Consider the following 22889-nt stretch of genomic DNA (forward strand, 5'->3'; position numbering starts at 1 on the left):
CGACCTCTTCCCCCACCCTCCTGACACATGAGTGTGCCAAAGACTCGCCTGGTGTTTCTTCACGGACCGGTTAATAAACGTACACGCTTCCTGTTGTCACCAGGATTAGTGCCGACTGGGAAGTGTGTGTATACTCTGAGTGTGAAACAACGTGGGCACCATATTTCTGCGAACATACATGATTTACAGTCTTCACTCTGTATCCGACTTTATTAATGAGCTGTTCGACTGATATTAGAAAGGATGCAGATTTCCAGCGTAAATGACGTGAAGATATATAACTTAAGCTGTGGAAAGTCGTTGCCTGAGGTAAATCGACCAAACGTAGTATTGTATCTTTGTAGCTACACACAAGATATCATGTAATTAAGCTATACGTGTGTAGAGAAATTATTGTATAATACGGAAAGCCTTGATTTATATCTTTAAAATTAAATTTGAATTAAGAACCCCAGCCTGTAAACTGGTAATTGGCATTTTGTTACGCCTGTGTTTTTTCGGGATTTTAATAGTGACGTTGTGTCCAGTTGCTTTATTTCGACATTCTGCATTAATACGTTTTGATGAAGGTTCTTGGTACGTAATGCGAATGTTGGTTCTGTGATGCGAATCAAAATGTCACTCGTTAAGTGACCCATATATATATACTTCTTTGCACAGTGGCTCTCGGACCGAAAGAAAAGGGCATTACAGAAGAAGGATGTCGGTGAGTATATTCATTTTTAAGTTGCTTAGACATTGGTGATTGATATTGTGAGTTATTTTATATAGAGTTACCTGGCCAGTAGCATGCTAAATAGCACTTTAATGTGTGGAACGGTACGCTTGGAGCATTTGTTAAAATAATATAGGTGATGTAGAATAGATTAACTTTAAGCTTAAGTGATCATCATGATAAATCGGCAATACAAAAAGATTTTCCAGTACAACAGCAGCCTTTTAGCACTATGGATGTGTAGAGAGGAGTAATGGGTTTCATTAGTTCATTCATTAGTTCATCAACACTTTCATTAGTGTTGATTATTAAATGAGTTGGTTTAGCTGCTACCACACTTCAAGTTGGCTGCTCAAGTATGGTTAGTTTTTTATCGGTTGAATTGTTTGAAGACTGATCAATACCAATTCTTGATTGTTAAATGTCAGGTACTGTATGCTTTCATGTAACACAAACTAAGCAGTATAAATAATAAGTTGTTATAGAACTATAGTGGGGAAGCTAGCACATAAAGCACTTGATGATAAAATGGGTTCCCTATGACATATAAGGTGCTTTGGGATCCTTTGGAATGTAAAGCGCTATATACACAAAATGCAAAGAATTATTATTACTATACTAGAAGACTAGTGTGGGCTTTAACTAAATTCTTTATTCTGTAATATATAACTCCTTATTCTATCTAAGATATCCAAGACATTTGCACAGTGCTTATAGGAAGTACGACAAGTGAACAGTGAATAGTTGGGATGAATTCTGACATGCTGTACAAGAACAACTAAATTTAATTGTCTCCAAATTTATGTCATGTATTAGAACCCACAATATTTCTGTGAATGAGTATTTCTCCAGGGAAATTGGAAGAGAAATCAGGACTGGTATCACTGTGATTGTAATACTGTTCATAATACATACATAAATGACATTTTAAGGTACAGTCAAGAAAGCATATACAGTAAATGGCGACATACAGTTTGCAAGTAGGGGAACAGTTTTGAAGTATTGAGGTATAATATTAGTTGAGGTATAAAATCTTTCTTTGTATTTAGAATTCTAAAATAGAGGAATCTAAAAAACGTCTCTCTTTTTCAGACATACGAAGGAGAATTGAGCTCATTCAGGATTTTGACATGCCCACAGTCAGTACGTCCATTAAAGTGTCACGCGATGGACAGTATATCCTTGCAGCTGGTGAGTGACGTGTAGTGTTTTCGAGCACATACAGGCAATACATCCTTTGAGACTGCTTTCCAGTTCATTTATCTGCAATATCTTCAGATTATTATACTTTAAATATAGAATGAATTCAGCGTATTAGAGATGCTGGGCTTGTGGAACCTAAAGAAAGAGATCTCTGTATTACTTAATTGTTTTCCTTTTGGTTTCAGACTAATCATTTTAGTCAACCACTTCATTAGTATCTGAATATTTTGTTAATATTAACTATCACAAATAAACACTTATCCAGTAAGTAAACAAGCAGACAATAAATTTACCTCATGTATAATTAGATCTCAGTTTTTATAGTAGTGTTAACTTCCAAAAAGTGTGTTAATTAATTACTTTTTTCTTGCTGGAATGTCACACCACATCCCCACAATACTTAACATCTCTCATGACTTCCTATGTACCAAGCAGGGTCTTACACTCTGCGGAGGCACGTCTTTTAGTACCTTCTTTAGGTATAAACGTCCTGGGGCACGCACTTTTTTTTTTAAAACAGAGCTCCACTCCTGAAGGGTTAGAAGGTTTCTGAATTCCCATTCTCCTCTGCCATAATTACTTAATTGAACTCATTATGTGCTTAATTAAAGCATTTCCTTTTTTTAATTTAATAATTCCCTTGTTCTTAAACTGGATATTTAGAGACTGCTATAAAATCTCCAGTGGTCCTTTAGTATGTTTGTCTCCCCTGCCTTGTAACAGGCAACAAAATAAAGCAAAAGCTGTTCATCTGATTGTAATGAATAATCAGTAATTAACTCATCTGTACGAAATATTTAAAGGACTTGTTTAATTTTTGTGTGAATCTATAATTGGTTCGGAAGCAATTTTTCCTTTTGTAAGTTTTTACAGATTTAAAGCTGTAAACACAGGATGGAAGTTAGGAGCTGCATCCTAAATGATTTTAGTTGGCTTTTGCTCTACATATGGTAGAAGCATGATGTTTCAATCACACTGTTTTACAGGCACCTATAAGCCCCGGATTCGCTGTTATGATACTTACCAGTTGTCTTTGAAGTTTGAAAGATGCCTCGACTCCGATGGTAAGCAGAAGCTTTATTTCGTTGGTTGCAATTTTTCCATTCGTGAAGCTCTTAACCATGAGTGTGTAACTGATGTGTGACAGTAAGTGTTGGTGATTTTAAATATCTTTTGGAAACTGCCTTCTCACCCTTTCTTTTCTTCTTATATTGCCCACACAATCTTTAATCTTCCCAATTACCACAGATACATTAAATCTTGTAACTCAGTTCATAGGAAAGGTCGGTGGCACAATCATGGTTCTATAATTATACTGAACCATCATTTGGTGATGAAGATGCAGGTAGTACATGGGCAAGCATACAGGAAATGTGCAGTCACAGTACTCTCGGTCATATGGTAAGCAGATACTTTTCACACAAGGCTGATATCAAGTTCAGGTTTGCCACGCACTGGTGAGGTTGTGTATTGACCTCTGTAATGAAAGCCCATTGCAATAAAGAAGTAATACGATGATTAAAATTTAATTATGGTGCTGTTTCCCCTCTAGTACATTGATCAAATAACACAACAAATAAATTGTGATAGGCATGAAAAGATGTTGTCAGCAGTTGGGGACACTATAGACAATTCACTCCCAAGATCTTTCTGCTGTTTTTTTTTTCTCTTTAATATTTGCTCCACGCCTAATGCACTGAGAAAATGAAAATGTCCAAAGTTAGTGTGGTATGATATTGATACATTTTTTATATTCAAATTAAGATGTAACATCACATATTGCTGTGATTGACTCGACAGTAACCCAGCAGAACCTGCTCAATAAAATGTAAATATGTGTACTATAAGTAGAAATATAAACTTTTCAGTCCTATTATTTCCCTGACAGCCTATTCCAAACTGGGTGGAATGCAGGGTGGAATGCAGGGTGGAATGCAGGGTGGAATGCAGGGTGGGTGCAGGGTGGGTGCTGGGTGCAGGGTGATATGGCTGCTAGTGCTATGTTTGGATCCTCAGCCCTTAAACCACCTAAAATAGCACTAGTGCTAAGAATTATTATTACTCCTTACACTTACATAGTGTGTTACAGGTAATAGGGACTCCCCTCCACCACCACCAATGTGCAGCTCCACCTGGATGATGCAACAGCAGCCATAGTGCGCCAGAACGCTCACCACACATCAGCTATCAGTGGGGAGTAGAACAGAGTGATGAAGCCAGTTCATAGATGAGGGTTATTAGGAGGCCATGATTGGTAAAGGCCAATACATCCCTATTATTTTTGAGAAACACCCTGGGATTTTTAATGACCACAGATGGTTAGAACCTCAGTTTTACACCTCATCTGAAGGACAGCGCTTTTTTACAGTATAATGTCACTATACTGGGGCATTAGAACCCACAGGAACCGCAGGGAGAGAGTGCCCCCTGCTGGCCCCGCTAACCCCTCTTCCAGCAGCAACCTCAGTTTTCCCCAGGAGGTCTCCCATCCAGGTACTGACCAGGCTCATGCCTGCTTAGCTTCAGTGGGTTGCCAGTTGTGAGTTGCAGGGTGATATGGCTGCTAGCACAATGAATTGACAGTGTGCCATAAATGAAACACTTGTAAATTATTTGTAAATGTTTTCTGGGCCTCCTGAGTGGCTCTACAGGTAAAAGCTGTCACCCGAGCACAGGCACGACATGTCCCCAGGGTTTCCCAGGCCAGTAGGAAGGGATTAGTCTGTCAGTGCTGTCTCACCTCTGTGGCCTCCTGTGTGCTTTGGTCCTGATATACTCATGGGACACATGTCTCCTGCAGTCGGGGCAGAACATCCAGGGGGCCTGTGGGCTGTGCGGTTATTGGATTCCAGTCATGAGCTGAGAGGTGAAGGACACACAATTGTCTATTCCAGACTGGGTTACTTATAGCTGTAACAAATAAAATGTACAATAATAAGTCTTTTTTTAAAAATATTTTCAGGTTGATGGAAAGGATACAAAGTGAAACGGGCCTTGTCTTGACAATAACACTTTCAGATTTGACTTGTAGTTTAATTTGGTCTCAATCGAAGAAGTGCAGTCTTCCGGACACTAAACAGCCTCGTTTCTCCTTACAGTTGTAGCCTTTGACATCCTGTCCGATGACTACTCCAAGGTACGTGTCTTTGCAAAGCACTCTTTGCCCTTGAAAGAGCATTATCAAATTAAAAACAAGTTTGGGATAATTCCATCCTAAAATGTAGAAGAAATTTAATATGGATTAAAAATTGATTATCAGTTGAGTTTTGGAAACTAGAAAAGTTTGTGTACCCCAAATATAATTATGGAAATTAGTAAATTGACATTTATTCACATGAGGAAATAATTTTTAATATGATTTAAATAATTCTAATATTATGTTTTGTGTAACACATTTAAATTGTGTATCATATTAATCTTTTATTTGGATTTTCACAAAGCTCTTATTAAATTTTAGGTCTACAATATATGAGAATACAGAAAAAATAATTCTCATATATTGTAGACCGAGGTAGACCACAGACTTTTTCCTGACATTGTCTTACATTTATGGGAAGGTATTTTTTGTCATGTATTGAAAACCCTGTTTTAAATGTATTTTTCTTTCGGCAATATAGCAATCCCGAGCAAAAAATGTAGCTGTATATATGTGAAAATAATTTTCAGATCACCATCATTCTTATGTCATTAATGCCTACTGTATCACATTACTAAGATTGTGTTTGTCATGAGAGAACTGCATGCACACTAGTTACATTACAAATGTTTGCACATATAGATGATGCAGTTATTGCTCAAAAGAATAAACGACCCAGATTCCCTGTTAATTGCTTACACCAGAGCATCTACCTTCAATCATATTATAATAATTTTGTAATTCAGTTGCTTAACTTAACAATTTTAAATTGGTAATGAAATCTGACAGGAAAAATATGAATTATTTTGTTTTTAGCTTGTCTTCTTGCATTGCGACCGCTATGTAGAATTTCATTCTCAAAATGGCTATTACTACAAGACGAGAATACCAAAGTTTGGCAGAGACTTCTCGTATCACAGTCCATCCTGTGACTTGTACTTTGTTGGAGCAAGGTAAGGACACTGACTGTGGTGATTACGTGCACTGAAAATTTAATACATTTAAACACACTTGCATGCCAAAGGTAGTTGGAATTAGATGGCCTTTCAAGAGATGAAACTACTGTAAAGTTAACACAACTTTCACTGTTACATGTCCTGTGTGTTTTTGTTGTCCCAAAACAGAATTTTGAAATACAGTTGTATAAAGATGCAATATAGTTGTTTGAATAGCTGATGCTCATTTAATTGAAATTCAAGAAGTGTCCTTTTTAAGAGATTTTGTAATTTTATTTTCTAGCTCAGAGGTGTACAGATTGAATTTAGAACAGGGGAGATTTCTGAATTCATTACAAACAGATGCAGTGTAAGTACCTTTTTTGGAATATGTCTACAAATCTAACTGTGTTATTAGGATGCTAGTGCTATGTCAACTTTCATTCTCCAAAACAAATTAAAATCCTAAAAAATCCCAACTGTACTTAATGCTTTTCTCTTGAACCCTGTTTTATTATTACCTAATTTAGATTTTTTTTAATTTTCATACAAGCGATAAAAACCAAAATCTTAAGAAATCCTTATTGCTGAGCAGTTTGTACATTTCATTCTCAGGCACGGTGCCTATAGAAAGTCTGCGCACCCTTTCCAAAGTACACATTTGGTCGCTTAACCAATACCTGAAACCAATATCAGAATTTATTTTGCCTTTATTTATACAGTGTAATACACAACATCAAAGTCAAAAACAAATGCTCAAACATTCTGCAAAGTTATTACAAATGAAAACTTTAAAAAATAGGTGTACACACCCTTGAGTTAGTACTTGGTGGAAGCTCCTTTTGCCTCCACTGTAGTAATAGTAGTAGTAATAATGAGGTCTCCCCTTTGCCACCACCAATGTGGAGGACAAAAGAGTGATGAATTACAAAATGATAATGAAGTTACCTGTCACGTCTGTTCAGTGTCAGTGAACCTGCCACTAAAATAGTTTGTTGTTTTCCTGATATGGTTGTGAATTAGTTACCATTGCAAGTGATCATTTTCATTGATGTTCAGTATATATGCTTTGTAGGAAATAAACCTTCCATAAAGGAACAATTTAATGTTTTCCCTTTGTTATTTCTGTTTACAGAGAGAACAATGTGTGTGATATTAATCCTGTCCATTACCTGTTTGCTACTGGAACAGCAGAGGTACAACAGGACTTCACTAATAAGGCTGTGCATTCCTGCTTTTTTTATATATAATCGGTCCATCTTCATTCAATACTGGTTTATTCACCTGCAATCCCTAAATCATGCAAATTAAGCACTCAATTGATATTGATATGATAACATTAACATGTAATTGAAACATGACTTTTAGTACAGCTATATGAATATCGTACATGAATAAATGTGTAATGTTTTTTGAGAGTTCAGTCCCCTGGTTTACTGTGAACTTGGTATTCACCCTCCTATTTACATGTATTCTTATAAGAAAATTAGTTTTTAATTGATATATTTTTGAGTTATGCAGCAGTTTCCCATAAATTCTTCTTGCTTTGTAAATCAAGAACTACCTGTATTCATCTTGTAATGTTTAATGTCGATGTCTCTGTAGGGGAATGTTGAATGCTGGGATCCACGGACAAGGAATCGAGTGGGCTTACTAGACTGTGCTTTAAGTAGTGTCACAGAAAATACGCAGTAAGTGATGCAAGAAAACATAACTGGTTGCTGTTGGGTAGGTTTAATTCCAACCATTTAAAAGCTTTATTAATAACTCAAGTGCGGTGGTGCCACGAGACCAGTGGCTACCTGTCAGTGTAACCTGTCCCACTGTCTTTAACAAAAGATAAGTAAAATGTTTAATGCACCTGACAATATCTGCTACAACAAAGATTCACTAAAGAGCTGCCTAAATTTATAGCTTGTCATAAATCATTTTTTTAATTCATAAAAAATATGGTTTTCTTTAAAGAATTGTATCTGGAACCTGTTGAGTGAGTAAACACTGTTTGCTTTGTTATTTCCATTTGTTGTTAATTAAACAACTGAAATGCTTGTTTGTTCTTGAAACTTGAGCATTAAAAAAACTGCTGTCATCTGTTCTAGCTGAAGTCAAAGTTAATTCCTCCTTATATAACACACTTGAAAAGGACTCGACAACTGAAAAGTTGTTGTTTCTTAAGTCTATTTTTCAACATGGAATTAACCTCTGCTTGGTACATACATGCAGCTTGCACACTGACACAGCTTCCCATACACATCTCTTAATGTTATAGCCTGCTCTCATTAAAATCTTAATCAGATAAATTGTGACTTGCATTCAATGTGTTCCACTCATGATGTCCAGAATCATCCACTACAGTTGAGTGAGTAGGAAGATAAGCCGAGAATAAATTATCCAAATCATAATCTACAGTTTTGTACTGTGTGCTGTTTTTAAAGCAAGATTGGTGTTGTCGTGTCTTGCAACAGCAAATTCCTTCCACATAATTAAAAAATAATTTGTTGTAATTGGAGCAATAGTGCTGATCTTTAGAAATATTTTAATAATAATAATAAACTTTATTTTATACAACACCTTTAAAGGTGGCTTCTCAAAGTGTAGATGGGCTTGGAGGACAGATAGGAGACCAGAATTAGAAGAGTGAAGGTTGTGAGGTGGGGAGTAGGACGATAATAGTTCAGACAGGAACTGAGGTGTCAAGCCGTGCAGAGTCTTATAGGTGAACATGAGGAATTTGAAGTCAACACAAAACTTGACAGGAAGCCAGTGCAATGACTCCAGGATACGAGAAATGTGATCACTTGAACTAGACTTGGTCAGGATACTGGCTGCCAAATTTTGGACTTACTGCAGTTTGTTCAATGTGGATTTAGAAACCCCAGCAGGTACAGCATTACAGAAGTCAATTTGGGAGAAGACAAATGTGTTGATCAGCTTTTCACCCACAGTTAGTGATAACTATAGCGATATTTCTAAGGTGAAAGAAAGATGTTTTGACAATATGCTGCATATGTGGATCAAATATCAAGCCTGAATCAAATATCAGGGTTTTCAATTTAGACTTAAGCTCGAATGCAGTACAGAAATTTTAATTATCAATTGTCTTAGGCCTAAAATAGATAATCTCATCTGTGATGTAAGATGATGAAAAAAATCTGTTTTAACCAAGTGATTTGCCAAATTAAGTCATTTGAAATGAAATAACAACATCCAGAATATCATTGTGTTATTTCTACAAAACTAGAGGCCAGTACCTTCCTTAGAAGTAGGAGAGTAGCTGTGTTTCTCTGCTGTGTGCTGTGTGTGTTATCACGAAGTGGCTGTCATAAACTGTCTTTCCATCGCAGGGTGGAAGGTTTGCCATCAGTGTCTGCCCTGAAATTCAAAGGGGCACTGCATATGGCAGTAGGAACAAGTACAGGCCAGGTAAGTGCTTGAGCTTTTATGAACTTTTATGAAGACACCAATCTGTATCTGAATACATATATGTAAATTAGTGTCTAATTGTGATGTTCTAATTGTGAATCAGTTTAGTATAAACAAAATCATAAGCTTATTCAGCCAAAAACACGATCAAATAGTTTTTACTTGACATGTCTTCTCTCCAAGTTAAAGTAGTATAAGAATGAAGGCATAGTTCTGTTGAGATATTTGGATCTAAATTTTTCTGTTTTCATTTTACTTTGGGTTTTCTTGTAAAAAACAGATTTGTAAAAAAAAGTATAATAAAGAAGTATAATTTTCCTTGTTATACAGTTATTGTAGGGAAAAAAAGATAACGTGGTGCTCTCATGCTTGCTAGATGACTGTCTTATCAGTTCCTGTTGTGTATAGTATGTGTTCAAGCAAATAGAGACAGTCTCTAATCCCACAGCACAATTTATTTGCTCAGGACTTTTTTCACCAGTTACGTTTTTTATAAGGTGACATACCTTCATTTGCTGTATTTTGTTTGCAAGAAAAACTCAAACACATCTGCTTGTTAAAAAATATGGTTCCACGGTAAGTCTCAGTTACTGAATGTTGTCTCTTCAGTCACTTCAACAGAGTTATAGACTGATCACTGAACTCTGAGCCCATTCAACTCGCATTTAGTTTCTGCTTCCCAGTTCCTTGCAGTCTAGTTTGGAGTGTGTTTTTTAGTATACTTATTTAAATATATTGGCTGAAGAGGTCCCAACAAAATTTTTTTTTCAGAATGAGGATGATTGCAGTTGACGGTATTCTAACAAATACAATGTTTAAAATAATAATGTTCAATAATAAAACTTCCTAAAACTAGAAGTCAAACAAGACTGTTTGCTAAACCTAAATCTGAAGCCTTTTTTATTATATTGTATTTATTATTTTAAAGATAATGATTCTAGGAGATTGAATATGGCCGAGAATGCTTTCTATTTTTGCTTTCCGTTATAAGCCTGTTTTCAGCTGTGGTCAGATCATTTATAGGTATCCTCTCAGTGGAGAAGAACAGATAATAAAAACTGCTTTAAACATTTTTTGTTTCTCATCAAGGTTTTGATGTACGATCTCCGCTCCAGTCGCCCACTTATTGTAAAGGATCATTATTATGGGCTCCCGATCAAAGCCATTCAGTTTCAGGACCAATTAGATTTGGTTTTGTCTGCAGATTCCAAGATTATCAAGATGTGGAACACAGATACGGTGGGTTGAGTTAGGTTCATCTCTAGATGTTTGCTTCAGACATTCTTCTTACTGTTGTACAGGCAGAAACACAATCTGATATGTGCTCAGTAGCATTATCTGATGCAGAACAGTTTTAAGCATCAGTAAAAGCCTTTAAAACATGTAAACTAAAAAATTAAAAATAGCACGTAGAAGAATAAAGAGTGTTCAATTTTCTCTGCATCCCAGAACAAAAAATGGGTCTGGTTATGTTAAAGAGTCTCTATACTTCATGAGTAACAGATTGGAAAAAAAACAAATTTGAAATGTTTTCTGAATAAAGTGTCGTTCTCAGCTGAGTGAATAGTGGGATTATTGAATATGAAATAAATTAAATTTCAGTTGCCAATTTCAGTCACTGACATGATGCACCTGTTACAAAGAACATAATTTTGAAATTATTTTAAAGTTGATAGACTGCAGAGCCTTCAGAATAATATTCCCTGCGCTTACTAAATGTGGCATTATAGCTTGTCAAAATCTGAAATAAAATATTTTTGTTTAAGAGATCATCTAATAATGTAATAAATAATAACATCATATTACTTAAAAAATTATTATCATCATATTTTTAGATAGGGAAACATTGTGTGTTAAATTTTGAAATAAAACAGTTAGTTTTACTGCCTTGTTTGAAACTGTATACTTGGGAATCAAGTTTGGGAGGAACAATCTGGCTAACTGAGTACAAGCATGGTGTCAGGCTTTCATGGAAAAAACACTGAAAGGTCTGACGGTATGCATGATTTTGTTTATTTTCAGGGAAAAGTATTTGCCTCAATAGAACCACAGCATGACATCAATGATATCTGTTTGTATCCCAATTCTGGTAAGTATCACACACAATGTGTCAAGGACACCCATTGGTATGATACATGTTTCCCTTTATTGAGATTCTTTAACACTATGTTAATATTATTTTTCTGAATATTGTATTGTGTATTTATAATGCCAATGACAGAAAATTCTTCTCCCACATTTGAATGAAAAAAAGCCTCTGATGAGGCCTTTTTTCAGTAATGCAGTGGGCCTGTTCTGGCATCGTGAGGCTGAAGAAGTTAATTGAAAGACAACCTAACTCAAAGCCTGACTGCAAGGGGACTGTGGTCTGGCATGTAAGACCATATCCTCTTACCCTGTTACTTGAGCCTGTGCATCTGTTTAAACAGTGTAGATTTTCACACTGCTCGCTTGCATAAAAAATATAACTTTGTGAGAGGAACATTAGCTTAAACTGTACTTTATCCCTCTGAGATCCGTCAAGAGATTTTATTTGAGGGTCAGATTTTCATAGCACCTTTGCTTGCATGTCATAAAGGGTTTGGCCTTTAGTAACTGTTTAAACTTTAACTTTTTTTAGGTTAGTAACTAGTACTTGATTCACGTTTACTTTCTGTAAATGTGGGAGACACAGTGGTGCAGTGGTTAGCAATGCTGCCTCGCAGCACTGCGGCCTCGACTTCAGTTGTGGACCAGCAGTCTGTCTGAATGGAGTTTCTAAATTCTCCCGTATGGGTTTTCTCAAGGGGCTCCAGTTCCCTCCCACAGTATAAAACATCCTGGTAGGATAATTTTCTTCTGGGGAAACTTGCCCTGGAAATGGAGTGTGTTTGCCCTGCAGTGGACTGGCATCCTGTCCAGGGCTCCCCAGCAAAACTGAATTGGAAAAAATGGTTAGAAGAAGGCTGGATGCATTATTCCTTTCAATGTGCCTGAACTGCTTCTTTAAAACATTTGAAAAACCAAACCATTACTGTTGATTCTCTGCTGTAACTTTCTTCGTCTTCTCCCGTGGAGGAAGAACCTTACACTTTACACACAGTGTATATTGAGATTCTTCCATTCAAACAGCAGGTGGCAGCACCTGCTAATCTTTGGCTAATCCGGGAAAAAAGTTATCTTCCTTAATGAGAGTTACGGAGTACAACAGCAGCACCCCTTGTGGAATTTGTTACAAATCCAGTTAAATGTCTAGAGCACTGACCACTACTCCTCACTGCTGCCTACTTTAGTTCAATTACAATAAAGTAAATAGCAGCTTGTTCACCTGAGCTTTTTGTTTGTAATGAGAGAGAGAACATTTTTAAAATCCATTGTTCAAATCTGGTAGTTTTGCTTTTTTAAAACCCACCATCCATCTCTGGAATTTATTCTAGTATTAGGAACATTAGTTTCCTTGTTCAAGGTTGTGAAAATAGAATAGACTTAACAATAATGCTTTTTGTGTTACAGGTATGCTTTTTACGGCTAATGAGGATCCCAAAATGAATACATTTTACATTCCCGTAAGATTTTATAAGTTCATATTATAATATTTCTTTTGATGGAAAAAAAGAATAGAAATTATTGTACTTTTAAGGGGTAAAACATAGACAATACAACTTATCTAAAGAAATCTGCTGCTTACAGCTGTGTTGAAAAACTAACTAAAAATGATTAATTTAAAAAAGTGAGTGAAAGCTTTTTGTGGATATTTTCAATTCTTAATATCACTGGTAAGATTGTTGCTTAATTGTTTAAATTCTACTTTGTTATTATGAGGTAAGGCTGAGTATCTCACATTTTATTATTTTAGTGCTTTTTAAAAAAAGGTCTAAGAATTAGAACAAGATGAGGCACTTCTCTTTGATATGACTTGTAGCACAAGCTGGGAGAAAATGCTGACACAGCAGTGGGGGAAGAACGGCTTTGCAATAGAATCTCTCAGCCTATTCATGCAACATTAGGAGGTTGTCACTAGAAACTAGCTAGATTGTTGTGTGTTACTATCTGAACATTTTGCACTGCGAAGCACGTCTGTACATTAATAACAAACAGAAACAAAAACAGTAGCATCTAAAGTGCACTGAATGCATTGAACCATTGTAAGATCATGGTTTTACACTCCTAACACTTTTTAAACATTTTCCAGCAAATACTGAAACAAAAAATAAAACAAAATGCATTTTTTAAACCCTGTTTTGTAGACTAATACTTTTAAAAGCCATCTTTGGAGTTGTTGCCATGGGTTGCCCCTTTTTTTCTAGGCTCTGGGACCAGCTCCACGCTGGTGTTCTTTCTTGGACAACCTCACAGAGGAGCTGGAGGAGAACCCAGAAACCACGGTGTACGATGACTACAAATTCGTCACCAGAAAGGACTTGGAAAACCTTGGTGAGCCAAGGCACTAGTTACCTCTTTGGAATGTTCTGTTACGTAATCTCCCTGCAGCTCAGAGCAACAGAATCGCACTGAAAGCAGCCAGCTCCTGCTAAAAAGCCTACAGTTAGCCAGATCTCAATCCCCTGAAGCCAGACAACAATAATGCGATGTAAAAAATCTTTCAAACAGTCATTTTCAGTGGGGTTTATTTTTATTAAGAGGTGGTATATTCGAGTCCAAACCAGATATATTGAGGAATCGTAAAAAAAATTGTATAAAAAGCTGGGCAGTCATTCTTTTCAGTTTTGTAAATGGATGATTGAACCAATGTTACACCATGCAGCACACCTTGAGTAAATATTACTGCTGTATTTGTGAGTGCCCTTCATCCTTTGTCAGAGTCACTGCTTCTGCTGCCTCCCTCAAGTTACAACGTCAATGAAATATTCCGCCACATGAACAGTACAAGTTAATAGCAGTTGCACACGTCAGCACACAGTGAATCAGTGCTCCAAGGCATATTATTTCTTGTACTCTCCTCCCTACTTTTACATGCTAAACTGAATTTGTACACTTATTTCTGTGCTGTCAGGTTGGAACTGGCATGACTGTAGGCTTTTCTTGACCACTTTCAAAACAGTGATAGTAAACAGAAACCAATCCAGTAGTTAAGCTACTTGTTTTAAAATAGGTAACAAGGAAAGCTGAATAAAGGGTGGCCTGTTTTCAATTGTACTGGATAAAGCGGTTAGAAAACAGTTGGAAAAGTGAATAAATTGATATGTAGGTTTCATTTTATTGTAGAGCTTTATAATGAATTGGAAATGGACAGTGAGTTTTACTTCACAGCTTCTGTTGCATTTTAAGGGAGTATTAATTACAATGCCACGTGGAAGACAGAAGCAATTGCTAATCCCACTGGCAATTATGAAACTAGCAATCAGGATTCGGTTTTCAGATGTAGGAGCTGACGTTGTGAAAAAAAGATAAAAGATGTTCAGGACCAAAGTCTGTGTGTGCTTTTGTGCAGTGTACATTGAGGATTATAATGGTACTTGAAATACTAAGAGCTTGGCATTAATGTGTTCTCCGCTTTAATTATTTGTAAACCCAAACTGAATTTAGAAAGCAGCCTTTATCATAATTATAATAGCAGTACTATTACCTTTCAAAAGCACTGCACATTCCTTTATATTCACAGCCATTGCAAATTTTGTGTATTTAGATGTGGAGTATGGCTTTAAATGAGCCTTGGAATCTAAATTCTACTTGAATTTATAGGCCTTGCACATCTGATTGGATCCCCACTTCTTCGAGCTTACATGCATGGATTCTTCATGGATATTCGATTGTACCATAAGGTCTGTCCACTTCTATAATTCTTTTATTTGTGTATGATTGTGGGAGCATGGTTCAGATTTATAACTATTTAAAATAAACATCTATTGTATTGTACCTCTGGTAAAATAAGGTCAGGAACCAACTCATTCTGATTAAGTTTTCATTTTTTAAATATGCTATTCATTCATTTTTTAAATATGCTATTTTGCGTGAACCTTTTTTTTCTGTAAATATGTAGCTATAACTACTGTGTTTAAATACCATACAGTCCTTATACAATTTGGTGCATTTGCTGTACTTTTAGGTGAAGTCCATGGCCAACCCATTTGCCTATGATGAATATCGCAAGGATAAGATTCGACAGAAGATAGAAGACACCAGGACACAAAGAGTGCAAATAAAGGTGCAGTATCCTGGGAAGCGGGAGAGACCTTGAAGGAATTGCTGTTTTCTTTCCTGCTCTCCTTTATTAATTATAAGACTGTTTATTTTAAACTATTTAAGTTCACTGTTTTCAGTACCTTATTCTTGAAGTTATTTAATAGTCATTCTCACGTTTCTTCATATCAGTTTCGTTACGCAGGTAACAAAATAAAAAAACTGAAAGATGACGTGAACGATCACTACTGTGGGTTGAAGCTTTGGTGTTCTTTTATACATGAACAGTGTGACGTGGCCAAGAGCCACAATTGTCTTCATAATTTGCGTAGGGAATAGTCTTGTTAGAATACAGCACAAAGCAATATTGCCCTTGCAATATTGGTCTGGCATGTGTTTTAGTTCGGATTTCCCTTTATCTGTGTGTTGTGAAACAGAAACTGCCGAGTGTCAACAAGGAGCTGGCAATGAAGCTAATGGAAGAAGGGGAAGATGAAGATCTCCTGAAGAAAAAGAAAGGGAAGGTGAGAAGCTTCTCCTGACAATGACATTTCAGAGTTCTTCCGGGTTTTCCTTGCCTTCTTCTCCTGGGGCATGTCATGATCCTGATATAGTGGTCTAGGGTGGTGTTCTTTGTCACCCGTAGGATTTTGAAATACTTTCCTTCCATTTAATGAGCATAGTTTATTTTTGTTTTGTTTTAAATTGTTTCTGTGTAATACACTTCTTGGAATTTTTCTGGTAATCCTGGTATAGACCTTTTTCTCTGCGTTCTGACTGAAATTAAGTCAACTGAAAAGTCTTGCCTTAACCTTTATTTAGGAAATCAGGACTAAAACCATTTCATTTTAATGAATGATTTCATGAGACACCAAGATGATTGTGAAAAGACTCTTTTTCACTTAAAGTCTCATAATCCCGTCATCATGCATTTAATTAAACTTCCCCGTTATTTGGCGTTCTCCTTCTTCATTTCTGTTCTACTTCTTTCATGCAGCGTATGCCAAGCATCCTTAGTGATGATCGCTTCAAGGTGATGTTCGAGAACCCAGATTACCAGGTGGACGAGATGAGTGAGGAGTTCCGGCTGCTTAATCCCATTGTGTCGAAGGTCAACCAGAAAAGGAAAAAGAAGCTCAGAATGCTGGAGCAGCAGGAGGCTCCTTTGCAGGTAATGACCGTCCTGATAGCTTAACAGCCCAAACATCCCCGTTTTCTAGTGTCCTGAGTTATTTTATTCCCTTCAAGATTTGCATCGTTCACTCTCAGACATGCATTATAAATGTGCCAGGAAAATGCTTGGTGCTTTTCTCCCTGTTTAGTATAAGATGCCAAGTACAAATTAGGACGTTTGTACCACTGTTTTTTCTTTCGTGTTCTCATATTTCAAATACTTATCTATAATTTTGTACCCAGCCACCGTGTTATGAACATTAGTAAGGGATGTGTGCAGAACTGAAACAGTTATTTAAATCCTAACCTGTCCCACCCAATGGCAATGAAAAATCGTAAGTTACCCTGAGTGACCCAGAATAAAACACTCGGAGAGATTTCTCGGAAGCGTTGTTTTAGATTCTGGGCTGCTCTTTGCTTGTGCTGATGGATGCTTTTAAGATGGAGAGTGTGCCAGCTGGAAGACCTCCTCCAGTCTGTGGGTTTGATCAGTGAATGTGGAGTTTTGATGCTCTCCGAGAGAACTCTGCAAGTCTTTAACATTTGCATTTTCAGGGTCAATTCCTAATAAATGTGATAAGGGTGCAGTCGGATGAATGAGGCAGTATGCTTTCAGTTAAATGCTGTTGCCTTCAAAACCATTTTTTCCATAAAAATTAAGGGATTTGTCAGGAATTACATTGTACATTTTAATGCAATATTTATCTAAATTGTGTGCAAATACCGGTAATATCGCATTAGAGAATGGTCGGTTTTAGTTTCACCACATTCGGTTCTTAAGAGACTCAAAAACTCACAGGCATTAAGTCAATGAAGGAAGGCAAAAACAAAAGTAAAAAATGTGGCAAGACGGTGCCCTATGTACAGAGTGAAAGAGGAGACCATAGTGAAACATTAGAGAAGATAATGGTATCTGCAAGACAAAGCACACACTGTGATGGGCTTTTGCTTTTACATTGACATCTTCCTTACTCCTGTGAGTTTGTGATTTTCAGATACTGCAGTTTCTGTTTAATGCATTGTGCAAGAATAAAGGCTGTGTTGCATGTTTTTTTTCATGCATGATTAGAACAAGTGGGAGGATAGGTGGTTTCTGATCACCAATTCTGTGAAGCCTTTTGTCTCTGCAGTCTTCTGCCCAGCGTTCTTCTCACATCTTCCTTTGTCCACACATTAAATGGACAGACCAATTCCTTTCCCTCAAGAGTCTGGCCTGTATGAGTTGACTCAGAACACATTATTAGAGAATTTGTTGTTGGATTGGTTTGTAATTGTACCGGCAGCTCCGAGGAAAGATCTGTTTTGTGTGCAGCGTTTCTCAGAAGTCTGGTAGCTACAATTTCTTGAACCTTGTAATTCTGATAATTACAGTGCTATTCCAATTCTACAGTTTGCTTGCTGACTAAATGTTTTCAAGGATGTCTTGTGAGTTTAAGAGACACCTACAAAATACATTATATGAGACTCTTACTGGGGAAAAAAGCAAGTAAATGTTTGTTACTGTACGTTCTAATAGAATGTTTCTGTAATGAGTAGTTGAGTCTCTTGAGTTGTACGGTTCCATCTTGAAGGAGGGTAGAAGCTAATCAAAAATAGTTATAGCTATTTTTTTTCTTCAGTTAGTTTTGGCTCACCTTATGTGTGGAGCTTGCCTCCCTGGGTTGGTATGGGTTTTCACAGGCGCTCTGTTTCCTCCCTTCTTTCGAAGGCATGCTAGCTGGGCTGATGGGAGTCTTTCACTTGTCTCTGCGTGTGCGTGTGCGTGTGCGTGTGCGTGTGCGTGTGCGTGAATGTGAATGAGGCCCTTTAATGGACTGGCATCCTGTCCAGGGCACAGTCCTGGCTGGCACCATGTGCTTCTGGAACATGCTTCTCATGATGAATGATTGTAAGTGGTGCTGTTGTGTAAAAACATCGACTTCATTGCTGGCGTAAAAAGCAGTTTGAGCATTTTTTTTTTTTGTGCCAGATTTCCAGCAAATGAAGTATCAGGTAGAAACCCGTCTTCAGGTCGGGGCGGGAGTCTAGTTGTGAGCCTGTTTCCTCGTGTTCCCAGGAGGAAGAGGAAGAGCCCGAGGGGAAAGCCAGCGAGGAGGAGAGCTCGGACAGCTCCGATGATGACAAGAGCTGGGTGGAGGAGGTGAGGCAGCAGAGGAAGCTGCTGCGCCAGGAGGAGAAGGCCAGGCGGCGGGAGAAGAAGCTGGAGGACCGACGGACCAGCCTGGAGCCCCGATTCTTCGAGATCAAGGCTGGCGAGGAGTTCCGCAGTTTCAAAGACACGGCTCGGAAGCAGAAGCTGAAGAAGTGAGTGGGATTCGTATCTCCATATCCAGTTTCCTGATTCACCCCTCTGTATCTAAGCTGTGACTGTCCCCGACGGTTTTGTTGAATTCCCCAATTTCCAGCGAAGACGTTTGTGCTTTTTCTGTCAGAAGGAAGAATGAATGTCAAACACTAAAGGGCACACAATGGTGCCTTTCACAAGCAAAAAAAAAAAAAACAATCATCAGACTTGTGTAATTTGATTTTTTTCTATGAAATTGCTTTGAATACTTCTTTTCAAAATATACTTTTAAATCAAGTATTTTAATTTAACCAGACAGAATCTAGTCTTGTTAACCTAATTGTTGGTTTTGGAAGGCTTGTGTGCTGTTAAGCAATGCTGAATTATGTCAGCAATTTTTACACATTCTACGGTGACCTATGGGAAAATATATGGGCCTCTTTCACACTGGTATTTTATCTAGTCCCTAATTTATGGAATGCTATTGGTTTTCTGGTTCTTAATGAACACAAGTATTGATCGGGCCCTTACAAGCACTGGTGTGAGAGTATTTTTACATTTTGGATCTCTGCCAGCATCTACATTTATTGCTGGATGCAGTTTCAAAAGAAGTCTTCCACTTTCTATATGGAGTGCGACATGGAGCTGAATATAGTCTCAGTCATTTATTAATAGTACTCGTAGTATCGTGCACGCAGTATTTTCTTCAAGGGAATTATTACGTCTCCTGTATACTAATTTAGTGTTCTTTAACAAATTTCTCTGGGGTTTGGGGTGGGGTTAGTTGGCGAGGGCTCTCTCAGTGACACATTGACCCCTGCCGACTCTCGGGTGCTGTTGGTGTGTTGCTGCCTAAACTTCTGGTGTTCTGCTGTGGTGACTGTGAAGTATGAAAAGATGAGTGACTGAAAATGAGCCAGTCAGAGGATTCTGTCTGCACTTCTTTATCCCCACCCTGTGGAGAATGCAAGCCGAGAAGTGAAAAATGCATAACTGCTGACTCCACATTGGGGGGCATAACAAAATTAACAGTGGGTACTAAAAATTCGAAGTATTTGAATAATCACGCGGTTCTTTCCAGTTTTACAGTAAAAGATATACAAAAGAGTCCTTCAGAATACTTTATACACTATGTTTTTAAAAGAAGATGTTTTGTATAAATCTTCTTGCATTCCAAGTTGATTTAAAAGGACATCAAAGTTCCCAGTATTTTGAAGACATATAATTTTCAAGACCAAAGCCTTTGTGATTTTGCCTGTTAATCACAAATTGATTTTTTCTTCAAAATACGTCTTCAAACAACCAAAGACATATATAACGTCTTCTTATGAAGATATATTTTCATCCTGTTTTTGAAATAATATTCATTAATATTGTTTTCACATCTGCTTTCTCCTCTAGAACTACGCTTGAAGATCGTTTGAAACTCGAAGAGAAATCTGGAACGCTCAGTGTCTCTGACACCACAGTGGGCAGCAAACAGCTGACATTCAAACTGAAGAAGGTGATTTTTTTTTTAAGTTTATAACAATTTTTTCTCTCTGTCAAAATTACAATTAGACTCTTTAAAACTTAGAATAGAATTGCCAGTGCAGGATCTTAACTCAAGTTGCTGAAATGAAAGATCACAATTCAGGCTTATACCAGAAAATCCCAGGTTGATGGAACAAAAGGCTAGTGTATGCATCAGGATTTCTTCAGGATAGCTCTTTTTCAGTAGACTGTATAATGGGCCTAAATCCCTATTTAAAAAAATAGCTAAAGTGCTGTAAACATCTAACTATTATAATAAAAGCAATACAGAATACTTTCTAATTATTATCATTATTTAATATGTATTGATTTTATAAGTGGTGTGAACTTCTCGTAGGTTTGTGCCTGTGCTTCCTCCTCATTGGTTGAGAGATCGTGGAGACTTGTTTTTTACTTTCTCTCCTCCTTCTAGTGGAATATGACCTCTGTTGTGAAGTAAATCCAAAAGCTGACAATTGGAAACTCATAGGAAATTCTCTGGAATTCTGGGGTTATTGGGTTGGCAGCAGAGATCATATGTGGTAACATACTATACCTACAATAGGGAAGAAACCCACTGCTGCACCTGCACCATAGCAGTCTGGGGCTATGTTCATACAGTGGTGTAAGTTTACTGCTCTATGTTTAGTCAGTGCTGAGCAAAAAGCGATACCCTACTATACCCCAGTGCTGTAGTAGACACTCTCGCCATCTATGGCATAGGTGAATGTAATGCAATCCTGGTAAGTGCCTGGTTTCCAGCATTTCCATTGAAGCCCAGCTGTGCTATCTAGTCAAAGTGGTTACACAAGTCTCTCATCATCTTCGTATGGGATAAGTAAATGTAAAGCAAGGCGGCATAATGCTACTGCCCGACAATTGTGATTTACTTCTTTCAGTTTTCCTTATTTTAGTGTGGGCGGAGTGGTAAAAAGACAATCCCTGGATTAATTTAAAAAATATTTTTTTTTATTGAATTTATTGAAGATCAAAAGATCATTTTTTTCATGAGCTTTTATAGCAAGCATTGTGTCTCGCAGTTACAAATGCACAGAGGGAATCTTTAAGGAAATGTGCTTTAGAATTAAATCTTAAAACACTAATATTATAGTAAATTACAGGCATCCTCCCAAAGGCAGCAAAAGATGCCTGCGAACACATGGGATTATACAGTTATCAATTTTAAGTGCTATATGTGGCTTTGGCATTGTTAATCCAGGGACTGAGTTAGACTGGGAAGCTATCCAGAATGAAGTTGCATGTTGACTGCAGTCCAGTTTGTGCAGCACTTTTTTTTTTCTGTGCTCACAACAAAGCGTGAGGTGACTTTCCTTTAGTTCCACATGTCACTCGCGCCAGGCTCGGAGCGACCTCCTCTGAATGCTTATGGACGACAATATCCAGCAGCCGAAGTCGGATCGATCAGCAGCACTGCGTTGTACTGACAGCCCTTTCTTTCCTTAGTCTGAGCAGCAGGAGAAGCAGCAGGAAGCTGAACGGCAGCACCACCAAGAGAGGAAGAGGCTGAGAAGAGCGGCCGGCCATCTCCAGAGCAGGCCTTCCCGAGGAAGAGGACGAGGACGCTTTTGAAAGAAAATGTTTTTTTTATGCTGACTTCTGCCTGGGACCCTGGTTCAACCGTCCGGGGGTGCTAACGTGCTTTAGACAGTGGGCTTCAGCTCAGACACAAAGGTTAGGTAAAGAAGCCTTTCAGTACTTTACAATAAAGCAGTATCAACAGACCTTGATACCTTCTTTTTCAGATAAGGTTGCTTTGTACAGACAAAACAACTGTTATTTTTCTTACGTTTACTGCCCTGCTGCCAGGCTTCATGGTATTTATGCGCAACATATGTTTTAAACATGGAGTGGAGTTTCCTTCAACATGTTAATGCAGAAAATGTCCACACTTGTCTTTTGAAGGTTCTAGTCAGAACTGACGTTCAGCAGCGCCCTGCAAGTTCAGGCATATGACTGACCAGTTGACGCAACATCCTTGTTATTGATGTTACTTGTGACCATGGAGGAAGCGGAATGAACTTGATTACATGACTTTTCAAGGTCTAAAGTGAGGCAACAGTTTTGTGTTTTTTTTTCCCAATGCACTCCTCCTTGGTCCAGTTTGAAGCAGTGTAGCCCAGGGTCGAGCTGTTCATGGTAATATACGTTTTTAAGAGGCAGTAACTAAAACAAACAGCTTTTAGAAAAAAAAGAGAAACATCGACCACTAACGGGCTGTATTCCTGAATTCTCAGGAGTAATGTCAATGATGCTCAACATTTTAAATACATTTTAAGGATATCAAATAATTAAACTTCAGAATGACTGTGTTGCAGTTTGGAGCAAGTTTCAAAGTGCTCTGTCCCCAATAAAAAACAACTGACAGCA

General features: G+C 37.6%; 1 protein-coding gene across 1 annotated transcript; it reads left to right on the top strand.

Moving 5' to 3' along the window:
• The first annotated feature begins 91 nt into the window (after nt 1-91).
• Nucleotides 92-22889, top strand: nol10 (nucleolar protein 10). Its single transcript, XM_006626068.3, has 21 exons — nt 92-309; nt 661-706; nt 1808-1906; nt 2905-2982; nt 5017-5054; nt 5871-6007; nt 6294-6359; nt 7125-7185; nt 7595-7680; nt 9334-9412; nt 10502-10651; nt 11435-11501; nt 12905-12957; nt 13699-13825; nt 15095-15174; nt 15459-15557; nt 15970-16056; nt 16530-16703; nt 18762-19009; nt 20391-20493; nt 21966-22889. The coding sequence occupies exons 1-21, from the start codon at nt 244-246 to the stop codon at nt 22089-22091; spliced, it is 2070 nt and encodes a 689-aa protein (XP_006626131.2). The 5' UTR covers nt 92-243; the 3' UTR covers nt 22092-22889.

Source organism: Lepisosteus oculatus, chromosome 2 (genome assembly GCF_040954835.1).
Source record: "Lepisosteus oculatus isolate fLepOcu1 chromosome 2, fLepOcu1.hap2, whole genome shotgun sequence".
NCBI lineage: Eukaryota > Metazoa > Chordata > Actinopteri > Semionotiformes > Lepisosteidae > Lepisosteus > Lepisosteus oculatus.

What these genes read in the sequence shown, in the direction of transcription:
- nol10 (XM_006626068.3), top strand. Translation starts at nt 244, where the DNA reads ATGCAGATTTCCAGCGTAAATGACGTGAAGATATATAACTTAAGCTGT. An exon ending in GTGGAAAGTCGTTGCCTGAG is followed by an intron (nt 310 to 660) that starts GTAAATCGACCA and finishes TTCTTTGCACAG; the next exon opens with TGGCTCTCGGACCGAAAGAA. An exon ending in ATTACAGAAGAAGGATGTCG is followed by an intron (nt 707 to 1,807) that starts GTGAGTATATTC and finishes TCTCTTTTTCAG; the next exon opens with ACATACGAAGGAGAATTGAG.